This window comes from Zalophus californianus, chromosome 3 (genome assembly GCF_009762305.2).
Source record: "Zalophus californianus isolate mZalCal1 chromosome 3, mZalCal1.pri.v2, whole genome shotgun sequence".
In the NCBI taxonomy this organism is placed as follows: Eukaryota; Metazoa; Chordata; class Mammalia; order Carnivora; family Otariidae; genus Zalophus; species Zalophus californianus.
This window is the reverse complement of record NC_045597.1, coordinates 186933592-186957454: the sequence shown is the minus strand read 5'-3', so window position 1 is coordinate 186957454 and position 23863 is coordinate 186933592. Positions and strand designations below refer to the sequence as shown.

The following is a 23863-nucleotide window of genomic DNA, read 5'->3' as shown; positions in this document are numbered from 1 at the left end:
ATCCTGGTCCCCAACCCAAACCTCTTTAATTAGAATCTCCAGAGTTGACTCTGAACAGCAGTGCAATTGTGGAAATATCGTCATAGCTGAAGGTATCAGGCATGGTTTCGTAGAAACATTTTAGGTATCAGATGCCCAGGGTATGTTCTAGGCAGGCTCTATACTAGGCTCTAGGCAGAGCAGGAAGTGCTCTGGGTTAAGTTTGGCACCAATGAAGTTTGCCCACAGTGACCCATCTAAATAATTGGCAAAATCAAATCACAATGCAAAGAACCTTCTGTGCCTCCGCCATTGAGGGAACTTTTTCTTTGGCTCTTTTGACCGACTCCTGGACCATCTGGTGATACTGAATGCGCAGTCACATTTTAACGTATGCTTTAGTCCCAAATTAACAAAAAGGTAACTTGTGAGTGGTCAAAGGGTTGGCTCTGTGCTTGGTCAGGTTCCTCTCCCCACCCCAGTTACGACGCCTGGTGACCACCAGAAAGTTATCTCTCTGGGCCTTTTCCTCATTGGGAGAAATACCTAGTGCGTGAGCTTACTTGACATTAAATGTGCTATCTGTGCACTGCTCACAACATACGCGACTGTCTTTATTTAAAAAAAAAAAAAAAAAGCTCTCAGGAGGCAGCTTCGGACACGTGGCCCGGGAGAGAACCACCTGCAGACGGGGATTTTCTGGCCCTGGTCCGTTGGCGGGCGGGGCTGAGATGGGCCTCCAACGGGGGCGCTGTGAACCTTGCGGACCCTGAATTTCCGGAGGTCTCGGGCTCATCAGCGGGGAAACGGTGGACGAACTGCTTTCTCCACGGCCGCCGGGCGGCTCAGCGTGGAGAGCGGGCCGGAGCCGCGTAGCATCCCCAAGGCCTCCCGAGTCCACAGGACCTCGACACATTCGGGAACCCAAGACCATCCCTATCCAACAGCCCGGGGCTCAGGAACGAGCGGCGCCAAAAACGTCCGTCCCACAGCGCAGGCGCCCGGACAGCGAGCCGCGGAGGGGCACTTCAGGAACCGCGCTCTCACTACCCAATCAGCGCCGGCCTTGCACAAAGCGAGTCCCGCCCCCAGGGCGCCGCCACCGAATCCCCTCCCCCTCCCCTGCCCGCCTCGGCCCGCCCACTCCCGCCTGCGCCCCGCCCCGCGCCGTTCTTGGGTAGAGGCTCGCGATTGGTCCAGGGGATGGGCGCAACCTCTGATTGGTCGAGACGGAGTCACGAGGGGGCCGTCGTCGCCTTTCCAGAGGCGATTACTGGGCAGGCTCAGTCTTTCGCCTCAGTCTCGAGCTCTAGCTAGCAGCCAAGTGTACGCGCTCCGGGATCTTCTGTACCAGCGGCCGCCATCGACGTCGCTTGGGTTTCTCTGGGCTCGTCTGCGCCACTCGCTCGCCACACACTCTGTCGGCATAAGCCGCCATCATGGTGAAGCTCGCAAAGGTAAGAAGACGGCTTGCGCAAGCATGGACGTTGAGGCCTGCTTTCTGAGGAGCGCGCGCGCGGCGCCGCGAGGAGGAGGGCCTGCGCGCCGTCCCGGGCGCGTTCGAGGGCGCCATGCTGCGGGAAATCTCGCGCGATTAGTGGGGAGGTCTCGCGGCTTTTGGCTATTTGGTGGAGAGGTGAAGAGCTTCGGCAGGTTCCGCGGGTGGTTGATGGGGCGCGGAAAGACTTCAAGACTGATTGGGGAGGGGGCGTTGGGCCCCGGGGTGGAGGGATGATGCCAAACTCCTGCGGCTGGCCCAAACGGGACCCCGCCTCCTGACGCACGTGCCCCAGCGCGCGGCCCGCCACGTGGGCCGCGCGCCGCGTGTGCCCCGGCGTCTGCGGACGGGACCTGGCGGTGAGGTGGAGAAGCGGCGGGATTGCTTTAGGTGGAGGCCCTGCGGCCCACGGGATGTCGGCTCCGGCCAGGCAGGCGGACACGAGGTGGGCTCCAGGAGGAGGCCCAGCCTCGTGCTTTCTGTGCCGTGCTGCGCGCACATGGGGACCTGCGGGGTATCCCCACGTGGCCCCGCCGGGCCTGGAAGGGGCGGGGTTGTTACCACGGGAGGGAAGTTCATGGGAAGACCAAAGCTGTAGTGAGGTTAAGGTCTGATTTAAAAAAAAAAAAAAAAAAAAAAAAAAAAATTGTCTTAAAGATCCTCCCCCGAATTTGGATTCAGGCGACAGTGTAGGATGTGGTGCCAGAATTTACCAAAGGCTTTTTTTCAGGTGTAGTTCCCCGCTCTCGGTGAAGGGCTACGGATTGTTGGCCGTTAAAATTGGCCAGTTGTAGTTTATTAAATTCACGTCTGAGGTAATGGTTGATGCTGCAAGTATAGTTTTAAAAAACGGATGTGCTTAACGAAGGCAGAAGGAGGAGGGAGATAATTTTCCTTGTAGCTGCCTTTCCATTCTCGGGTCCTTTTTGTAAAACGTGACAGGAATAATGGAGTGGGGGTTGACAGTTTCTGTTTTAACGTTGACCTCAATAACAGTTTATATTTTTATTTTAATATCTAGCAGTAGGAAAGACGGATTTTAAGAAAGGGAGATGACTGCTTTTTTCTAAAGAATGATGGCAAAATATGAATGGTCTGAGATGTAGGTGTAATGTGCTAAATGTCTGTTTTAGGCTGGTAAAAATCAAAGTGACCCCAAGAAAATGGCTCCTCCCCCAAAGGAGGTAGAAGAAGACAGTGAAGATGAGGAAATGTCAGAAGATGAAGATGATGATAGCAGTGGAGAAGAGGTAATTATATACGACTTAATGCAGACGTGTGTTCCACTAGGAAATGGAGAGTTAAAACAGGTGGTATTAGATGTCTGAAAATACTGACAAAAGTAAGATTATATTCCTTCATCCGTGGCCTGCTGACATGATTGTTTCCCAAGCCCTTCATTGACATGTTGATACAGGTAAGTATTTGGATTTGAGAGAAAAGATTGGGAGTCTCCTTTCCATGAGCACTGTTCAGGGCTTGGTGTTACATGTTTTGTTAACTAACTAGTGACATTTTTCTAGTTTGAGTATGTTAACCTAACATACTAGATGAATAAACAGCCTGGACTGTTAACTGTTGAGCGGCATTGCTGTGCATTGTATTCAGGTTTGAGGTTGGCTTTACCAGAATAATAATAGTGGTTATTTTAATTATTTTCCCAGCTTCTAAGCGGGATTTAGTCTCTGTTCATTGTGTATGAGCTTAGTGATACTGGTTACTGTACCTCTTGGTGTGGGTTGAGGGTTGCCACCTCTTTTTGTGTATAACCTGTTACCATTCCTGGTTCCTGTTTGTTCACTGTAAAGACAACTATTGTATTTGTGCTCAGATTTCTTGTGTAGGATTTAATCAAGGTTTTACTGATAATACATTACCCGATAAAACCAGCAGTGAGCAAAAAGTATAACTTAAATGTAGGTGAATAACGGTTTTTATCAAGCCTAAGATGCTCACTTTTTGTATTAATTTTGCAAGGGCTAACTGCCCAGTGTATTTGATATTCGTTTTATTTTTTGGTTTTAATAATGAGCATTCAATGAACTTTATAGTGCCACCCACTCTAGGACTTCTAAATGATTTAGTAGCACTTAACGAGTAGAACTTTTTATGTGCAGGACTTAACAGTTACATACGTCAACTCATAATCTCTAACAATATGTGAGGTTGGTGCTGTTACCTTCACGGGAGAAAGAAGTTGAGGCTTAGGATTTTTTTTTTTTAAAGCGTTGCCTAAGGCTGTCACACGGTGGCAGGTGGGGTCCGCGCGGCCTGTCGTCGGAGTCCGCGTTAGGCTGTGCTGCTTTAAAGATGGGGTTGTGATGTGTGAGGTACTTTAACTGTTAAGGAGGGATTCCGTATGCTTGAGCATTGGACTTGACGATGAAGGGTCTCCTTTCCGGCACACGGCGGGGCCCGTGTCCCGGGCCTGTAGTTGAGCCCGCTAGCGTACGTCCTCCTGCGCGTGGTCTGGAGCCAGCGCCAGTTCCAGGGTTCAGTACCGGCTCATGACACCGAGCTGTCTTTTTGGGTTTGGGAACAGACTTACGTTTGGTTTTATTTATTCTTCAGGTTATCATTCCTCAGAAAAAAGGCAAGAAGGCTGCCACCACAGCTCCAGCAAAGAAGGTGATGGTTTCCCCGACAAAAAAAGTCACAGTTGCCACACCGGCCAAGAAAGCAGTTGTCACCCCTGGCAAAAAGGCAGTGGCCACGCCAGCCAAGAAGACCGTTGTGCCGGCCAAAGCGGTAGCGACACCTGGCAAGAAGGGGGCCGCAGCAGGCAAGGCACTGGGAGCAGCTCCTGGTAAGAAGGGAGCGGCCGCCCCGGCCAAGGGAGCAAAGAACGGCAAGAACGCCAGGAAGGAGGACAGCGACGACGACGACGAGGACGACAGTGACGAGGACGACGACGACGAGGACGAGGATGACGACGACGAGGACGAGTTCGAGCCCGCGGTGATGAAGGCAGCTGCGGCCGGCCCTGCCTCAGACGAGGACGACGACGACGACGACGAGGAGGACGAGGACGACGACGACGAGGACGACGACGACGAGGAGGAAGACGGTTAGGAGTTCTTTCGTTGGTTCTTGGGCCCCTTTTGTAAGATCCGTCAGGGGTGAGTTTCGGTAGTAATGCTCCGTCTTCTGTGGGTTCCGTGACGACCTGGGAGTTAGGCGAAAACCGTTCCAGGCGTCTTCTGGGGTGTTGGCGGCACGCTAGGCTTACCCACAATCACTGCCTGCCCCTGAGGAGGCGCTTACAACAGCACATTCTGTGAGCATTTTTCATAATGGAGCCTTTTGCTTCCAAGTAATCTCACTGCCTTCCATCATTTGCTAAGCACAGGGGCATTGATGGGAGTATGTCTCCTTTAGATTTTCCCAGAACTAATACTGTTTTGGTAGAATTCTCCTGAGTGTTTGACTAAGTTGCATCACTTTCAGACTCTGAAGAAGATGCTATGGAGACTACGCCAGCCAAAGGGAAGAAAGCCCCTGCAAAAGCTGTTCCTGTGAAGGCCAAGAGCACAGCTGAGGACGAAGATGAAGAGGAAGAGGAGGAGGAGGAAGATGACGATGACGATGAGGAAGAGGAGGATGACGATGAGGAAGAGGAGGAGGAGGAGGAGGAGGAAGGTAATCAAGTTAGCTTCTAAAAATTTGAAGGAGACACTTCAAGGGGCATCTGGCTGGCTCAGTTGCTAGAGCATGCAACTCTTGACTGTGAGGTCATGAGTTCGAGCCACATGTTGGGTACAGAGGTAACTGAGAAAGGGTCGGGGGAGGCCCTTCATTCTGTGCGGCTCCTCACTGGTAACGAGATTGCTTGAAATCTTCTTCAGAGCCTGTTAAAGAAGCACCTGGAAAACGAAAGAAGGAAATGGCCAAACAGAAAGCAGCTCCAGAAGCCAAGAAGCAGAAAGTAGAAGGTGACTGGGGAATGCGGGGGGATTGGGGAGGGTTAGGATGCCTGATAGATAGCACAAGTGATGAACAACAAAGGGACTTAATACTGAAACCTGATGTGATACTGTGATGTCTGATGTGCTCTGTGTGGAAATGGCAGACTGGAAGTTTAAGCTTATGCCATACTTTACAAGTAGACTAATTTGAGTTTGTATTTTGCACAGCTACGGAACCGACTACGTCATTCAATCTTTTTGTTGGAAACCTGAACTTCAGTAAATCTGCTCCTGAATTAAAAACGGGCATCAGTGACCTTTTCGCTAAAAATGATCTTGCCGTTGTGGATGTCAGAATTGGTGTGTCTAGGTGAGTATGAGGGAGTTCTGCACATTACTTCTGGGTTTGCAAGTCTTCAAATATTAGAGATTAATGAATTAAGTTACCAGATTATCAAAACATAAAATCCCAAATTGATGTTTCCAAAATCTTTAAATTTTGTTCTACTACTAAATTTTTAATAAGGTAGGAGATTCGATGCTTAAGCTTCTAGAACCATCTCAAAATACTGGATTTGGGGCCCCTGAGTGGCTCAGTCGGTTAAGTGTCTGCCTTCGGCTCAGGTCATGCTCTCGGTCCTGGGATCCAGCCCCGCATTGGGCTCCCTCAGTAGGGAGCCTGCCGCCCCCCGCCCCCATGTTTGCGCGTGCTCTCAGATAAATAAAATCTTTAAAAATGCACGAGAGGGGCGCCTGGGTGGCTCAGTCGTTGAGCATCTGCCTTCGGCTCAGGTCATGGTCCCCAGGGTCCTGGGATTGAGCCCCACGTCGGGCTCCCTGCTCCTCTCTCTCCCACACCCCGTGCCTGTGTTCCCTCTCTTGCTGTGTCTTTTTCTGTCAGATAAATAAAGTCTTTAAGAAAAAGAATATGTATGTATGTATGTAAGAGTACTGGATTTGAAGAGCTGTAATGGTTAATGCTTTTAGGTAGGATTTTCTTAGTGCTGAAAACAGGTTCTTTTTGTCGGTTAATATCAATTGTTACGAGCAGTATGGCTAATAAGACCTCAAAGGTAAACTCGCATCAGTATTTACACCTTACGCTGTAGTAGCAACAGTTTATAGAGCCTTGACTTCTGTTAATACCGTAGGTGTTTTTGTTTTAATTTGATCCTTGTTTGCATCCTCACATTAGTGTTACTGCTTGCCCGGTATGTGGTCTATAGCTTGTGTTTTTGTGGGATTTTCCCCCACTCATAATTTTTGCTTTTTTCATCTTACCGCCTTAAAGGAAGTTTGGCTATGTGGATTTTGAATCTGCTGAAGACCTGGAAAAAGCCTTGGAACTCACTGGTTTAAAAGTCTTCGGCAACGAAATTAAACTAGAAAAACCAAAGGGAAAAGACAGTAAGAAAGGTATGTAAGGCTTTAGGTGATTGTGATACTGCTCTCTAACTTGTTAACGGATATGTATCTAGTTGGAGCTAAGTGGCCAGACTAAATAGTTTAGCTTTTTTCCTTTGGGTTTCCTTATAATGTGAGAATTAAGTGAGTTCAACTGTTAAATCCACTGCTTGCTGGTGATACAAATTCCTGAGTCAGGTAAGCAAGAATAGACTTCATTAAAAAAAGAATTGGTTAACTATAGAGAGGTCTTTACTCACTGGAACTAGAGTGCGTCCCAGCTACGCTCTTCGTATGCTTTAGCTTCTCTCTGTTCACTTACCGTGTTTCAAAATGTATGTAGATGGTTTTTTAATTCAAAAAATACTGAGCACCTATTTTAGTTTGAGCTCCGCTCTAAGTATTCAGCACAAAGTTTGATTTCAATTACGACAGCAGCTTGTGTTTTTCCACTGCTGCATCTCCATACTAGCAGAGTGCCTTATATATTGTAGGATCTCAAATTATTTGAACAGAACTTTTCCATTAGTTGGTCTTTGTGGGTGAGGAGAGTGTCTTTTAGGCCATATGTTTCCAGTTTTGTCTTTTTTATCTAGATCGAGATGCAAGAACACTTTTGGCTAAAAATCTGCCTTACAAAGTTACTCAGGATGAATTAAAAGAAGTATTTGAAGATGCTGCGGAGATCAGATTAGTCAGCAAGGATGGAAAGAGTAAAGGGTATGTTTTGTGTCTATGGAAGGTTGAGTTTTATTTAAATTAATGCATTTCCCTGATTTCGTAAAAGAAATTTTGATCTCACTTTCCCGGTGTGTGATACTGGGCAAATTAACCTTTAATCAGTGCCTCCATTTCCTGTCTGTACAGTGGAGATAATATACTTAATCCGTAGTGTGATTTTTTTTAAAAGGCGAGCTGGTATGTATAAAGTACTGTGCAGTGTGCCAAGCTTTGTAAGTAATAGTAGTTATGCAGTGAGGTGGGGAGACCAGGAGCAAATGTTCTAGGTGTACTTGGCAACCTTGTGTAGTATGGGAGGAAAGTTTAATTGAGAAGTGGAACATGGCAGAAAACCAGAACATTTCAGTTTTTTTGAAACGACGTTTTTATTGTACTCATTTGAAACAAGTTTCTGTTGCTGAGATTAAAACATTTGTGTTAGAAGAATATGGTTTTTCCCCCCCACTGTTTTGCAGGATTGCTTATATTGAATTTAAGACCGAAGCTGATGCAGAAAAAACCTTGGAAGAAAAGCAGGGCACAGAGATAGATGGGCGGGCTATCTCCCTGTTCTACACCGGAGAGAAGGGTCAAAGTCACGACTCTAGAGGCGGCAAGAATAGCACTTGGAGTGGTAAGAACTTAGGGAATCCCAGGATTGATGGGTGAAACCTTGTAGATTGACATCAAACAAGTTACACCTCTTTGTAATAATAACTCAGTGTCTTGAGTGAGAGCTATATGGAGTCCTTTTGCATTAGAACATAGACAGATTAGCTTCCTTTGATATGTATGCTTTTTACTTAATTAGTGTGCATTTTTAAATTAGAATGTTGTAGGAAGATGCAGACAGGTAGCTTTATCTCTAGGTAACAGGAATGAAATCGTGCATGACAAGTACTCAGTATGACTAGCAGGTGGAAGTCCACCTGCATCAACATTGGTATGTTAACTCTTCCCAGTGTGGAAGTTCTTGAGTAAGGTGTTGTAGCCGTGACTAAACTTGGGGACCATTGCTTCAGTCTTCATTTGGCACTTTTTTTTTTTTGTAGGTGAATCAAAAACACTGGTTTTAAGCAACCTCTCTTACAATGCAACAGAAGAAACCCTTCAGGAAGTATTTGAGAAGGCAACTTTTATTAAAGTGCCCCAGAACCAAAATGGCAAATCTAAAGGGTAAAATAACTAGTGTCTTTAGGTTATCAATTTGGGCTCTAAGAATGTCTTGCATAGATCTAAAAGGGGGGGGGAGTAAAGTTATTTTTTCCTGTTACCGGAAGCTGAATGACTTCAGCTCCACAAATTTGTATAAAGAGCATGACTTAAGTATCTCTTTGAGGTAAAAGGCTTGGTGGCGTTAGATAATAGCATAGGAGCCATGTGCTTGGTAACTTGCTCTAAGTATAGATTGTTCATCCTCAGGTATGCATTTATAGAATTTGCTTCATTTGAAGATGCTAAAGAAGCTTTAAATTCCTGTAATAAAAGGGAAATTGAGGGCAGAGCAATCAGACTGGAGTTGCAAGGACCCAGAGGATCACCTAATGCCCGGAGCCGTGAGTTATATTTAATAGGGTGTGGTGGTGTGGGTCAGCACTGCTCGGTGCATTGCTGCATGTTTTTTTTTTTTTGGTTTGGTTGGTTTGGTTTGGTTCGGTGTTTTTTTTGGTCCAATTTAGAGACGAACATTTTTGTTTTCCTCTTGTTGCTAAGTGAAGGATACTGGATATGATGACTGATTATCTGAGAAAACAATTGATGAAATCTCAAGAAAATTCCTCTAGATAGTCAAGTTCTGATCCAGCTGTCTTCTCTGAGCAGTACATCTGCCCCTGGTTACTGCCCTGTGCAGTAATTGTAAAAAGCTGCCTGCTTAGGGATTGCTGTCTGCCTTGTTTGCATTACTTCTGCTTTCCATAAAGGATCTGAGACAGGATCTGAGCTGCTCTAGTAATCAGTGTAAGCTTAAGATGGTGGTGGTTGTATGCCTTTTTTAATTCAGCACTAGTTTGCTAAGTTGCTTTTAGCTGCTTTTTTTCAGCTTTTAAGTGAAAGGCTAGCATCTGCTAAGATGAGCATTCTTGGCCAGTAGTCTTATACTGGACATTATTGAAAGCCAGCATCTGGTTATTATGAATTGTGGCTTTAGGTAAAATGTACAATTTTTCTTCCGTAGAGCCGTCCAAAACTTTGTTTGTCAAAGGTCTGTCTGAGGATACCACAGAAGAGACATTAAAGGAGTCATTTGATGGCTCTGTTCGGGCAAGGATAGTCACTGACCGGGAGACTGGGTCTTCCAAAGGGTAAGATGAGCAGGGAATGTTCGGTGTCTGCTAAGTGGAGATCTCCCATCTAGCACATCTTCTCATTGAGCTCCTTTCTGTCCATTGGTGGCAGTTTATGGATTCGCACGAGAAGAAGAGACAATTCACAGTTGCATTATTTTACCTTCTGTCTTCACAGAGGTATATTTTGCTGTTTTGTGAGACATTTCTGAGGTTCAAGCAGTCAGTAAAACCAGTTTCAACCTTCCATAGGTAGCTGCTGTATTATTTGGGTCTTTCTCAGTTGAGCAAGTCTACTTCCTATGGGATCAGTGTCTAGCATGTGCGGTTAATCTGGGCACTTGTTCAGTATGTGTTCTATAATGGGCAATTTCACTCGGCATTTTAGGTTTGGTTTTGTAGACTTCAACAGTGAGGAAGATGCCAAAGCTGCCAAGGAGGCCATGGAAGATGGTGAAATTGATGGAAACAAAGTTACTTTGGACTGGGCCAAGCCTAAGGGTGAAGGTGGCTTTGGAGGCCGTGGTGGAGGCCGAGGTGGCTTTGGAGGCCGAGGTGGTGGCAGAGGAGGCCGAGGTGGATTTGGTGGCAGAGGCCGGGGAGGCTTTGGAGGTAAGAAGGCTGGGGGTCTTCCTTTTGTATGCCCTGGTAACTGTGGCATATGCACTTTGGAATGTGCTCAGAGCCCATGGTACCCTGTCTCACAAGTTCTCACTGATCACTCTGGGGAAGGGAGGAGTCCTGGCAGCTTTGCACTCATTCTTTAATGAATGTCTTGCCTTCTTGTAGGGCGAGGAGGCTTCCGAGGAGGCAGAGGAGGAGGGGGAGACCACAAGCCACAAGGAAAGAAGACGAAGTTTGAATAGTTTCTTCCATCCCTCTGTCTTTCCCTCTTCTGTTTGAAAGAAAAGGACTCTGGGGTTTTTACTCTGTTACCTGATCAATGACAGAGCCTTCTGAGGACATTCCAAGACAGTACAGTCCTGTGGTCTACTTGGAAATTCGTATAGATAACATTTCAAGGGAGATAACCCTGTTGGTTTTGACTGGATATTCATATAAACTTTTTAAAGAGATGAGTGATAGAGCTAATCCTTATCTGTAAGTTTTGAATTTATATTGTTTCTTCCCATGTACAAAACCATTTTTTTCCTACAAATAGTTTTGTTTTTGTTTTTTGCGTTGGGGGGTTGTAAAGGAAAGCAGAATGTTTTATCATGATTTTTGCTTCAGCAACTTTGGGACAAATTAAAAGTCCTAAACTCTGGTGCCAGACTTGTACTTCCTAGAGTGTTTCTCCTGGACTATTACTGAAGGTAGAGCATGGCAAAGCCAGCTCTGCCACTCCAGATCCATCCCACCACCCCTTCCGGAAATGCTTGGTAAATTGGTGTCAAGTATCCTGGCTACAAGATTTGGTGAAATGGCTGGTAAGGTGACATGAAAGGCTTGTTGGCAATCTGCTATGGCTTACCTGCTTATAGCAGGCCTGAGGGTATCAGGTATGCTGAAGAAGTTCTGGAGAGGGTCTAGGAGCACATTGGTCAGGCCTCCTGAGGCATGCAGCTGAGAGCGTGGACCCATTGAAATTGGCAGTGACTCAATAGAACTTGTGCCAGATGACTGGACCAGTGGGGGCTTTGGGACTGTGAGCCTGGGGAGGAAACTACCAAGTCCACCAACAGCTTCAGGTTAAACCGATGAGAAAGAACTTTGGTATTAGACTATGTTCGTACTCCCTAACATAAGTACTCCTTGTCCCATCTACCTCTGATTAAGGTTAAGGGCCATATGAAAGGTCTATGCCAAGGGATTAACAGGATTACTAAACAGTGGCCCAGATGATAACAGAGCAGAGATTTTAAACCTAGCCATCCAAATCCAAACGCCCATGGACTCTTAAGCACCTGTTTTAATCAGAGTAGTCAAAATGTAGAAGGGGCACCTGGCTAGTTAGCATGCAACTCTTGGTCTCAGGGTTGTGAGTTTGAGCCCCACAGTGGGTGTAGAAATTGCTTAAAAATAAAATCCTTTAAAAAATATGTGTGTGTGTGTGTATATATATGTATATATGTACACACACATGAGAATTTTTTAGGCTTAGAGGGCAGTCAAGGAAATGGACAGTTCTGTTTTGTCCTGTTTGAGTTGCACTATGGGATGAGGAAATCTAAGCTCCATGTCATCCATGACACAAACCAGTCCTGATGCAAGTACTGTGGATGTAGAGGACCAATGGCCACCTTGGAGGGTGAGCTTGCCAGTGGAAGTTTGGTGCTGCTGTGAAGAAAGCTCAAGCCAGCAGGGGTACATTCTCTGACCAGCCAAACCTAAAAACGTTGGCATCCTGTTTGTCTAGATTCCAAAGTTTGAATTGGAGCAAATGAAGAATATCGTGGGTTAAGTCTGTTAGCTCTTAAATTACAGCAAAAGTGAATGGTGTTCAAAATTCGTATCAATGGCAGATGAATGCCCCACCACTGGACTTGCAAGAAGGCCTGTGAGGTTGGTGTTAAGATCCCAAGATCCAGCAAAGGAGGACTAGGGCTTTTGTGACCCTACAGCCGTTGCCTACGTAGGTGCTTTCCCTGGTTGCCTACTCTTGTCTGGCTGGCTTGCAGGTTTATACCTGAAAAGGTATTTGGCCATTAGGAACATGAATTGGGGTTTAGGTAGGCCCAGGCCCAGCACAGCCAATGCTCAAGTACTACTCAAATGCTGTTAAATAGGATTTGACCACCCCAGACTTGGGGTTCTTGTGGGTTCCTTGCTGGAGGGAAGGGAAACCTACTGGACCATTAAGAGTTCCTCTTACATGTATACTATTTAAGAGAGTGCTCGGAAGGAGGGAGAAGCTGACTGCCAGCTGACCAGAGAGCCCATCCTGGGGCTTGATCCCAGGACCCCGAGATCATGATGTGAACAGAAGATGCTTAACCAATGGAGCCACCTAGAATGAGTGAATTCTGATTACAAAGAGTGCTCCTGATACTGTGCCTGGGGTATGCCAGGCATTTACCTCAGCCCCTCTGTAAACCTGCTGTGGGCAGAAAATAAAGGTTCATCTTCTATTTAGTTCATCACCATTAAGGGTGATGGTCCAGCCAGCCCTGTTACTACTGCTTGTTCCGGAGATGGTGGTCTGACTGGTGTGGAATGGAGAGGAGGTTGGAGGGTGTTGGTAGCCCTGGAAAGCCAGAGAGGAGCATTCAGGTTTCTATTTAGGGACTGGAATCCTGCAAATAAATACCTTAATCCTAGGCCTCCCTGAGGCTGGTTTTGGATTTGGTGGGTTGGGTGAAGATTTTGCAGCCATTTTAGAAAAGCGGTTCCCTTTAGCAAATGGTTGTCGCTGCTTCTGTCATTCTTCCAGCAGGTGGCAGCACATCCACAAGGATGTGAAACCTGAGGCTTCGTTTCAGGCGTGTGTGCGTGTGTGCGCGCGCGCGAAAAGATTTTATTTATTCTTTTGAAAGAGCGCACACAAGTAGGGGGAGAGGGAGAAGCAGGCTCAGCCCGACATGGGGCTCAATCCCAGGGCCCCAGCTGGGGATCATGACCTGAGCCGAAGGCAGACACTTAACCATCTGAGCCACCCAAGTGCCCCCCAAGGCCAATGTGTTTTTAACTTCAAATTTACCCCCGGGTTAAGTGCTGGGGCTTGGGAATCTGCAAGGAAGTCCACTCAGCACGCTGAGAGATGCAGTAGAATCCACAGACAGCTCCCATTTTATTGAACGCTTGTCTTGTGCCCTTTCTCAGAGTTACCCCATTTTTCTGAGCTTGGTTCGCTAATGATCTCTTGTATCTCAATCTCTGTCTCCCCTCAGCCTAAAAAAGTGCCAAAACTTTTCTCAAAAAAAAAAAAAAAGGGTTCCCTGGGGCACCCGGGTGGCTCGGTTAAGCATCTGCCTTCTGCTCAGGTCATGATCCCGGCGTTCTGGGATTGAGCCCCATATTGGGCTCCCTGCTCAGCAGGGAGCCTGCTTCTCCCTCTCCCTCTGTCTACTGCCTCCCTTGGTTGTGTTCTCTCTCTTTCTGCCAAATAAATTAAGATTGTCCACTGACCCGACCTCCCCACCCAGTTATTTCCACTTCCCTTCATTGCCAAACTTTGAGAAGGACCACACTCCTGCCTCCCACTCCTTTTCCCCAGCATTGTGGCTTCTGTCCAACTGCTTATCTGCAGCATCTGATAGATGATCTCTCCTTCCATCCTGAGAAAAATGGGCACAGTAGAGTGGCGGCTTTGTGATACTGGGCTGAGGTGGAGAGGGAAAGAAAAGAACAGCCCTAGGATTAGATCCTTTCAACAGAAAGGATCTCATTCTCTCCAATTGATAGATGTGAGTTGGTGGCTGTCCCCCTCAGGTCAGGTAACCCAGCAACTGAGGGTAAAGTCCTGGAGAGTTCCTCTGTTACTGGTCCCTCCACATGGAAATGTGAAAACACACATGTCCCTGACAGCTCTGAGTAGAGGGGCTCGGTTTTGTTCATTGTTCTGTGTCTTGGGCCTAGGACAGTGCCTGACACGTAGTAGGTACTCAGTAAGGGCTGAATGAAGGGACCCTGGAGAAACTGCTTCCTCCAACTGTAGGGAAAGCTGTGATAGCAGGAGAGAATCTAGGCCAGGAGTTCTTAACATATATTTTTAAAGTTCTTAACGTTTGCGTATAGGGGATTCTGGTAAAGCCTTTGAACCTCTCAGAATAATATTCTCAAAATTATTTATTTAAAAGAAAGGAATACAGGGGCAACTGGCTGGCTCAGTTGGGAGCATGTGACTCTTAATCTCAGAGTTGTGAGTTTGAACCCCATGTTGGGTATAGAGATTACTTTAAAACTTTTAAAAAATAAGGATGACAAGGGAAACCAATTATATTGAGGTAAAATTATTAAATTTTTTTCCTTTAAATTTTTTATTGTTATGTTAATCACCATACATTACATCATTAGTTTTTGATGTAGTGTTCCATGATTCATTGTGCATAACACCCAGTGCTCCACGCAGAACGTGCCCTCCTTAATACCCATCACCAGGCTAACCCATCCCTCCACCCCCCTCCCCTCTAGAACCCTCAGTTTGTTTTTCAGAGTCCAACGTCTCTCATGGTTCGTCTCCCCCTCCAGTTTTCCCCCCTTCATTCTTCCCTTCCTGCTATCTTCTTCTTTTTTTTTTCTTATGTTGCATTGTTTCAGAGGTACAGATCTGTGATTCAACAGTCTTGCATAATTCACAGCGCTCACCATAGCACATACGCTCCCCGATGTCTATCACCCAGCCACCCCATCCCTCCCACCCCATCCCAACTCCAGCAACCCTCAGTTTGTTTCCTGAGATTAAGAATTCCTCATATCAGTGAGGTCATATGATACATGTCTTTCTCTGATTGACTTATTTCACTCAGCATAACACCCTCCAGTTCCATCCACGTCATTGCAAATGGCAAGATTTCATTCCTTTTGATGGCTGTATAATATTCCATGGTGTGTGTGTGTGTGTGTGTGTGTGTGTGTGTGTGTGTGTATACACCACATCTTCTTTATTCATCTGTTGATGGACATCTTGGCTCTTTCCACAGTTTTGCTATTGTGGACATTGCTGCTATAAACATCGGGATGCATGTACCCCTTTGGATCCCTACATTTGTATCTTTGGGGTAAATACCCAGTAGTGCAATTGCTGGGTTGTAAGATAGCTCTATTTTCAACTTTTTGAGGAACCTCCATACTGTTTTCCAGAGTGGTTGCACCAGCTTGCATTCCCACCAACAGTGTAGGAGGGTTCCCCTTTCTCCACATCCCCGCCAACATCTGTCGTTTTGTGACCTGTTAATTTTAGCCATTCTGACTGGTGTGAGGTAGTATCTCGTTGAGGTTTTGATTTGGATTTCCCTTATGCTGAACGATGTTGAGCACTTTTTCATGTGTCTGTTGGCCATTTGGATGTCTTCTTTGGAAAAATGTCTGTTCATGTCTTCTGCCCATTTCTTGATTGCATTATTCTTTGGGTGTTGAGTTTGATAAGTTCTTAACAGATTTTGGATACTAGTCCTTTATCTGATATGTCATTTGCAAATATCTTCTCCCATTCTGTTGGTTGTCTTTTGGTTTTGTGGACTGTTTCTTTGGCTGTGCAAAAGCTTTTTATCTTGATGAAATCCCAGTAGTTCATTTTTGCCCTTGCTTCCCTTGCCTTTGGTGATGTTTCTAGGAAGAAGTTGCTTTGGCTGAGGTCAAAGAGGTTGCTGCCTGGGTTCTCCTTTAGGAGAACTCTGTCTCACATTTAGGTCTTTCAACCATTTTGAGTCTTTTTTGTGTGTGGTGTAAGGAAATGGTCCAGTTTCATTCTTCTGCATGTGGCTGTCCAATTTTCCCAACACCATAAAATTATTAGTTTTTAAGCACAACTTTTGTGATAGAATTTTATGTGTTCACTAATGCATTAGATAAGATGTATTTGCATTTAAAATACAGTTAAGCTAGGGAGTTTGGTTCTGGTAATGATGGAGTGGCTTAAAACAGACAAACCCTCCTCCTGTTGATAACAATTATAAACTCTGTACAAAATATAAATCAACTTTTGAAGATGTTGGACAAATAATAGCAGGTAGAAACTGGAGCAGATGTCTGTCATCCTTGAAAGAAGACAGGAGTACTGTGTGAGATCCATCTTTAACGAGCTTTCCTGTCCCCCTGAGGGTATCCCCCAGTTAGCGTGAATCCTCAGAGTTTAAGCAGAAAAGGGGGTCTTACTGCACTGAAGAGTCAGTTTGTAGTTTGAGTCTGGAAATTTTCCTGAAAATACAGGAGACATAGAGCCATAAAACTGCACACTTAATAGCTCCACATTCTCGGCCAAGTCCTAAATTGCGTATGCTCAGGGCAAGTCTCTAATTAGCCCAGGGGAAATCAACAGTGGAGGTGAAAGAGCTGACTGTGATGCGTGGCTACGGGGAGAGAGTTTGGAGTTCAAGTTCTGCCCAATTAGAGGGTTTTGATAAGCACTTCAAGCTTTTCTTTGAAACTGAGAAGGGCCATACTGTAGAAGTAACAGCCACATTCCAGGCATAAGGACTGAACCTAGGAGTAGGGGCAAAATGCAAAACCAAAATAGGCCCACCTTAACAAAGCCTAAACCTTGAAACTAAGCCCCCACATTATCAAGGTGATCTGTTGGGAATTTAGTTGCCTACTAGAACAAAATAATATTCAGAGGAGGATGATAGAATTCAGACTCTACAGGGCAACATGCCATGTCCAGGAAGAAAAATTTACTAGAGGTGCCTGGATGGTTCTCTCTATAGAGCATGTGACTTTTCATCTCAGGGTTCTGAGTTTGAGGGCCATGTTGGGCATAGAGTTTACTTTAAAAAAAATTAGGCATGCACTGAAGTATGAAAATGTAGTCCACAATCAAAACAAATGTCAATAAACACATAACTCGCATGTTGAAATTTGTAGGCAAGGCCTTTAACCGTTACAAATATGTTAAATAGGGGCACCTGGGTGGCTCAGTTGGTGAAGGGTCTGCCTTCGCCTTAGGTTATGATCCCAGGGTCCTGGGATTGAGTCCTGCACTGGGATCCCTGCTCAGCGGGGAGCTTGCTTCTCCCTCTCCCTCTGCCCCTCCCTCCTGCTCATGCTCTCTCAAATAAATGAATAAAATCTTAAAAAATAAAAACCCAAATATGTTAGATAATTTTCAGGAAAAGATGCATATATCTAATAAATGGCGAATATCTGGAGAGAGATGGAAACTCTAAGAACAGAACCAAATGGAAAGCCTAGAACTGGAAAAGAAAATATCTGAAAAAATTCACTAGAAGGGCTTAACAGCAGAAGAAAGAATTAGTTAACCAGAAGACAGATCAATAGAAAATATGACAGAGTTCAGGACATGCTACCCCAAAACATAGCATCTTGGCATATTGACTATTTCAAGCTGAAGGAATTTGAGAAACAGCAGATGTAGGAGGGACTCTGTGACCTTCCTTGAAGCAGGTCATAGACCCCCCAAGTGCAAGGTGCCTTCCCTGTACCCAGAGGAAAGGAGCACCCTTATCTCTGAAGACAGGAACACCGAGAGGAATTTGAAGAACAGGCCTCGCTGTCTGCTCCAGTTTAATGAACTTAGCTCATACCTTCTTTTTGGTCCTATCACATGTTCCCACAACTCTCCACTCTTCATCAAACCTAACAAAGACACTCAGGGGACACTTTTTTCCCAAACTGAAGCTCAAAGAGAAAAAAGACTGAAGAAAAATGGAGAGAGCCTCAGTGACAATATCAAATTGCCTAACATATGTGTAATTGAGTCCATGAAGGAGAGGAGAGAGTGAATGGGGCTGAAAAATATCTTTTTGAAAAATAATCCTTGAAAATTTCTAAATTGAATGAGAAACAACCCACAGAACCAAGAAGGAAGCCACCTCTCTACACATCATAATTCAATTGTTGAAAAAGATAAAAACTTTAATACCACCGGACAAAAAAAACCTATTACCTGTAAAGGAACATCTATTAAGAATGATGGCTAAATTCTCATCAGGAAAAATATAAGACAATGGATGATATCTTTTTTCTTTTAACATTTATTTATTTTAGAGAGAAAGTGTGAGTGGGGGGAGGGGCAGAGGGAGAGAATCTTCAAGCAGACTCCCGGCTGAGCGTGGAGCCCAGAGCCCAACAAGGGTCTCCATCCTTTGACCCGTGAGATCATGACCTGAGCCAAACCAAGAGTTGGAAGCTTAACTGAGCTACCCAGGCACCCCAAAATGAACAATATCTTTAAAGTGCTAAATGAGAAATATCAATCTAGAATTCTGTATCTACAAAGTATTCTTCAAAAGCGAAGGAGAACTAAGTCACTTTCAAATAAATGGAGATGAGAGAATTCATTAGCACACTTGCAGTTCAAACCACAGGAGTCCCTGTGTGACTCAGTTGGTTAAGTGTCTGAGTTCAGCTCAGGTCATGATCCCAGGGTCCTGGGATCGAGTCCCACATCGGGCTCCCTGCTCAGCGGGGAGCCTGCTTCTTCCTCCGCCTGCCGCTCCCCCTGCTTGTGCTCTCTCTCTGACAAATAAAACAAGTCTTTAAAGAAAAAAAGTAGAAACCCCAAGTGAGATTAGATAATATTACAAAGTGAGTGATAAAACATTTTTGGGATGCAGCTAAAGCAGTGTTTAGATGGAAATTTATAACTTTAAATGCTTTATAAAAGAATGTAAAAAAGATTTAAGATTAGTGATCTAAGTTTTTAGGTTAAGAAGGTAAAAAAGGAAGAGGAAATTATGCTCAAAATATGCAGAAAAAAGAAATAATAAAAATAATGAAAATTGATTAACAGAAAAATCAAGGTAAACAGGAATTCACTGGAAGGATTAAAAGGATTAGTACAATCGAGAGCAAGACTGATAAGAAAAAAGAACTGAAAACACAACCAATATCAGAAATGAAAGAGGAAATATTACTACAGATTTTTCAAATATTAACTATAATGAAGGACTATTATGGACAGCTCTGTTCTAATAAGTTCAACAACTTAGCCAAGATGAGCAAATTCTTTGAAAACACAACTTTGCAAAACTGTGGACACAAGAAGAAATGGAAAATCTGAATAGCTAGGCCTGCATCTATGAAGACATTGAACTTATCATTTAAAACACTCCCACAGAGAAAACTCCAGGCTCAGACAGCTTTACAAGTCAATTCTATCAAATGTTGAAGGAAAAGATAACACCAATCTTACACAAACTATTCCAGAAAATAGAGGAAGAGGGAACACTTTCCAATCTGTTTTATGAGCGTTGGTACCAAAATATGACAAGGACATTACAAGAAAAAAAAAAAAAGGCTAATGTCCCTCATTAACAAAACAATTCTTTAAAAATATTAGCAAACTAAATCTATCAATGTATAAGAATGATACTACATCATGACTAAGTGGGGTATATCATCAATTCAAATTTGCTTAATGTTTGAAAATTGGTGTAATTCACCACATTATAGAATAAAGGAGAAAATACAAATGTCCAAATAAAAGTAGAAAAGCATCTGTCAACATTCAACACTCAATATTCATAATAAACAAAACTCAACAAACTTAAACTGATGAAAAACATCTATGAAAAACCCACAGCTAGCATCATACTTCAGAGTGAAATGTTGAATATTTTCCCCCTAAGGTAATAAACACGACAAGGATCTGCTCTCACTATTTCTAGTTAACACTGTATTGGAAGTCCAGTGCAATAAGCCAAGGAAAAGAAATTAAAAAGCATAAAGATGGGGAAGGAAGAGCTAAAACTCTTTATTCACACGTGGTATGATTTGTCTATGTAGGGAAATCCTAAGGAATCTACCAAAATACTATCACTAATAAGCAGAATTATAAAGGTTACAAGGATGTAAAATCAGTATAAAAATCAGTTCTATTTATATACAAAGCAGCAAGCAATTGGAAAATAAAAATTTTAAATTAGCATTTATAACTGCATTACAAAAAAATACTTAGAAATAAATTTTGTGTATGTAGACAGATTTACTGTAACAAAGACACTTGTACATTTTTTTTTTTTTTTTAAGTAGGCTCCACACCCAGTGTGGAGCCCAATGCGGGGCTTGAACTCACAACCCTATCAAGACCTGAGCTGAGATCAAGAGTTGGATATTTAACTGATCAAGTCCCCCAGGCACCCTGAGACACTTGTACAATTTCAACTTTTAAAAACTGATCATCCTCTTTCCAGTGAAACAAAAAGAAAAATTTTAAGTAAACAAGAACGAAATTATAATAGAAAATGTCAGTTCCAAATAAAATCCTACAGTTTCTGCTATTTCTCTCACCAACTGGCAGGGCTCAAGTTATCGTCTGGAGGAAATTTTATTTTAAAAGCGTCATTTTAGACTGCAAAGACATCCATTAAACATCACAATTAAACATGCCAAAGGAGAAGCCAAACGTCAAAATGCCTGCTTAACCCACCCAAACATCTCAAACCCATCCTTTGCTGACCTTTCATGGCCCCATTTTTTTAAAGTTAAAAAAAACTTTTTAAACAAGAGAAAGTGGACAGACACATGTAGGTAAATGCCAACTGTCCATATTCACATGGAGACACAGTGTAATCTCTCAGCCAATATACGGAGATGGGAAGGAAAAAGGTAGAATTCTATGCACTGCTACACGGGGGCCTAGCACCCTCCAGCTTCCGGGCAGCTAAGGGAGCAGAAGGTGGTTTTGTTTTGTTTTCCCACCACAGACAACGGTGGCGTTCATTCCATAAAGTTTTTGTTGAGACAGGAAGGGATGAAAATGAATTTGGTACAGAAAGGAGTAGAGATCCCCTCCCCGCCAATGTGTTCAGCTCAAGGTCTTTTTCCTCCCAAGATAGTTGAGAACCTTTACTGGTGTGAAAGAGTGAAGAGAGACCTCAAAAAACAGGGTGACAGAGCACAAGAGGAGGGGGAAACAAACAAACAAACAAACAAACAAAAAGACTGCAACTGGCTCCTGGGAATTGGAGAAAATTTCAAAAGGAAGGCTGGAATCTCTGTGTTCCATTCCTCAGCTTCCCCTTCAACCTCCTCTCCTTCCTCCCCCTCCACATCATCTTCATCTTCTTCACCTTCGTCCTCATCCCCTTCTTCATCAATATCTTCCAATCCTTTTTCAACCTCATCACCTTCTCCTTCCTCTTCGTCATCCCCTGCGGGAGCCAAGGAGTGCTGTCATGGATTGGCCGGGAACCCTCTCTGACGCTGTCCTCACTCACCTGCGCCTGCGCCTGAGCAGTCAGGGGACCAGGCAAAGCCGCTCTCTGGCCCCCCATGCTGCTTCCTCCTGCTGGCTTTATTCTGTGCCTGACTCCAGCATTTTTTCAAATCCTTCCCAGATTTCCACTGACTTCAGGGGGCTTTGAGGGTGGAGCAACACTCAGATGAAGTCCTCTGGGAAGAGCTTTGTTTTCGAAGTAAGGGTTTTCACCCAAATAAAAATCTATGCTGTAACCAGATTTAGTATCTTCAAATTCTGTTAATTCAACTCTTGGCAAACAAAGCAGCGCCTGGTCATCATCATCCCCAAGCAGTGCAGACACTTGCAGATGGCCGTCAAATGTTGTTACCCCCAAAATGTGGGATCCGGGCCATCATTTCCGACCTCTTTGGAGAAAATGGTTGGTAGAGTTTGCTATATTTCTGTTCTCCTTTCAAAGTCTCACTGGCTTATCCATTAAGTCTGTCTATTGCATTTTGTGCTTTATCGGTACAGACCTAAATGCAAAACATAAAACTATAAAGCTTCTAGAAGAAAACAAAGGAGACTATCTTTATAACTTAAGCGTAGGGAAAGATTTCTTAGGATACAAAAGGCATTAACTATAAAGGGGAGGGGCACCTGGGTGGCTCAGCTGGTTAAGCGTCTGTCTTCAGCTCAGGTCATGATCCTGGGGCCCTGGGATCAAGCCCCACATTGGGCTCACTGCTTATGGGGGGAGTCCGCTTCTCCTTCTCCCTCTGCCATTCCCCCCGCTAGTGCACTCTCTCTCTCTCTGTCAAATAAATAAAATCTTAAAAAAAACTATAAAAGGGAAAAATGCTAAATTGGACTTCATCAAAATTAAAATGTATGCTCATCAGAAGACACTGTAAAGAAATTGGACTTCATCAAAATTAAAATGTATGCTCATCAGAAGACACTGTAAAGAAAACGAAAAGACAAGCCACAGGATGGGAGAAAATATTCACAAATGTATTTCCAATAAAGGATTTACACCCATAAAATATAAAGGGTAACAAATCCATAAGAAAAAGACAGCCTGGGCGCCTGGGTGGCTCAGTCGTTAAGTGTCTGCCTTCAGCTCAGGTCATGATCCCGGGGTCCTGGGATCAAGCCCCGTGTCCGGCTCCCTGCTCAGCGGGAAGCATGCTTCTCCCTCTCCCACTCCCCCTGCTTGTGTTCCCTCTCTTGCTATCTCTCTCTGTGTCAAATAAATAAATAAAATCTTAAAAAAAAAGAAAAAGACAACCCAATAAAAGTCTTTTTTTAAAAAAGATTTTATTTATTTATTTATTTATTTATTTATTTATTTGACAGAGAGAGACACAGCGAGAGAGGGAACACAAGCAGGGGGAGTGGGAGAGGGAGAAGCAGGCTTCCCACGGAGCAGGGAGCCTGACATGGGAATCGATCCCAGGACCCCGGGATCATGACCTGAGCCGAAGGCAGACGCTTAACAACTGAGCCACCCAGGCGCCCCCCAATAAAAGTCTTAAACAGACACTATAAAAGAAAACATCTGGATTCAGAAGAAAGTAGATGAAAAAGTGCTCAACGTCATTAGTCATCAGAGAAATACAAATCAAAACCACAAGGCGATACCATTACAGACCCACCAGCATGGGCTAAAATTAAAACGACTGACAGTTGCAAATGTTGTCAAGGCTATAGAGCTAAACCTCTCATTTATTGCTGGTAGAAGATAAAATGATACAGCCATTTTGGAAAGTGGCCGTTTGTTATAAAGTTCAATGTACAGCTACACCAATAGTTTATACTGTAAAGTCAAACATATACCTACCCTATGACTCCATTTCCACACCTAAGTGTTTCCTCGGGAGAAATTAAAACATAATATATCCACACACACACAAAAATGTATGAAAATGTCTGTGGCAGCTTTCTTGGTTCTGGGATAAGTCCTGAAAATCTTGATTTGTGTAGATATATATCTAAGCATCCAGGGCTTGCTTTACTAGGTGAAGACATGGTTTTCTCAAAGAATACTAGAATTCTTCAAGTCTCCTTTAGTTAATTTCTATTTGTAAAAAGTATTTTTGTCCTAAGAACAATGAGTTCATTCTTAGCTGGGCCACAACTCAGAAACACATTATCTCAGAGAGGAAAGAATTGTGGATTTATGGCTCAATTTTGATTGAACCCTAAACATCGAAATAACTTTTGAAAGAGTTACGAAGTATTTCCAGGAGTTGGAAAATGGCTCTCTGCAAGGAAACTGCTAGAGCATCTTGTGTCCTTACTCTGTCCTGGTAAAACTTTTCCCCAG

General features: G+C 44.1%; 1 protein-coding gene, 3 non-coding genes and 1 pseudogene across 4 annotated transcripts; 4 read left to right on the top strand and 1 right to left on the bottom strand.

The window, feature by feature from the left end:
- Nucleotides 1–1250: 1250 nt before the first annotated feature.
- On the top strand, nucleotides 1251–11059 carry NCL (nucleolin). The gene is made up of 14 exons (XM_027590442.2): nucleotides 1251–1436; nucleotides 2611–2727; nucleotides 4049–4544; nucleotides 4925–5116; nucleotides 5323–5409; nucleotides 5611–5752; nucleotides 6674–6798; nucleotides 7383–7506; nucleotides 7983–8140; nucleotides 8559–8682; nucleotides 8929–9062; nucleotides 9683–9809; nucleotides 10180–10403; nucleotides 10581–11059. Exons 1-14 carry the CDS (start codon nucleotides 1419–1421, stop codon nucleotides 10655–10657), a joined length of 2145 nt encoding a protein of 714 aa, XP_027446243.1. The 5' UTR covers nucleotides 1251–1418; the 3' UTR covers nucleotides 10658–11059.
- Nucleotides 5460–5528, top strand: LOC113921184. The gene has a single exon (XR_003519580.1). It is a non-coding gene; the product is annotated as a small nucleolar RNA SNORD82 (small nucleolar RNA).
- Nucleotides 9230–9310, top strand: LOC113921187. The gene has a single exon (XR_003519583.1). It is a non-coding gene; the product is annotated as a small nucleolar RNA SNORD20 (small nucleolar RNA).
- LOC113921176 lies at nucleotides 9866–9999 on the top strand. The gene has a single exon (XR_003519573.1). It is a non-coding gene; the product is annotated as a small nucleolar RNA SNORA75 (small nucleolar RNA).
- Nucleotides 11060–21159: 10100 nt separating the features above from the next.
- LOC113919639 lies at nucleotides 21160–23198 on the bottom strand (annotated as a pseudogene).
- Between the last annotated feature and the right edge of the window lie 665 nt (nucleotides 23199–23863).

Bases quoted from the DNA above. Each gene is read 5' to 3' on its own strand.
- NCL (XM_027590442.2), top strand. The intron at 2,728-4,048 runs GTAATTATATAC...TTTATTCTTCAG, and splicing joins ATGATAGCAGTGGAGAAGAG to GTTATCATTCCTCAGAAAAA. The intron at 10,404-10,580 runs GTAAGAAGGCTG...GCCTTCTTGTAG, and splicing joins AGGCCGGGGAGGCTTTGGAG to GGCGAGGAGGCTTCCGAGGA.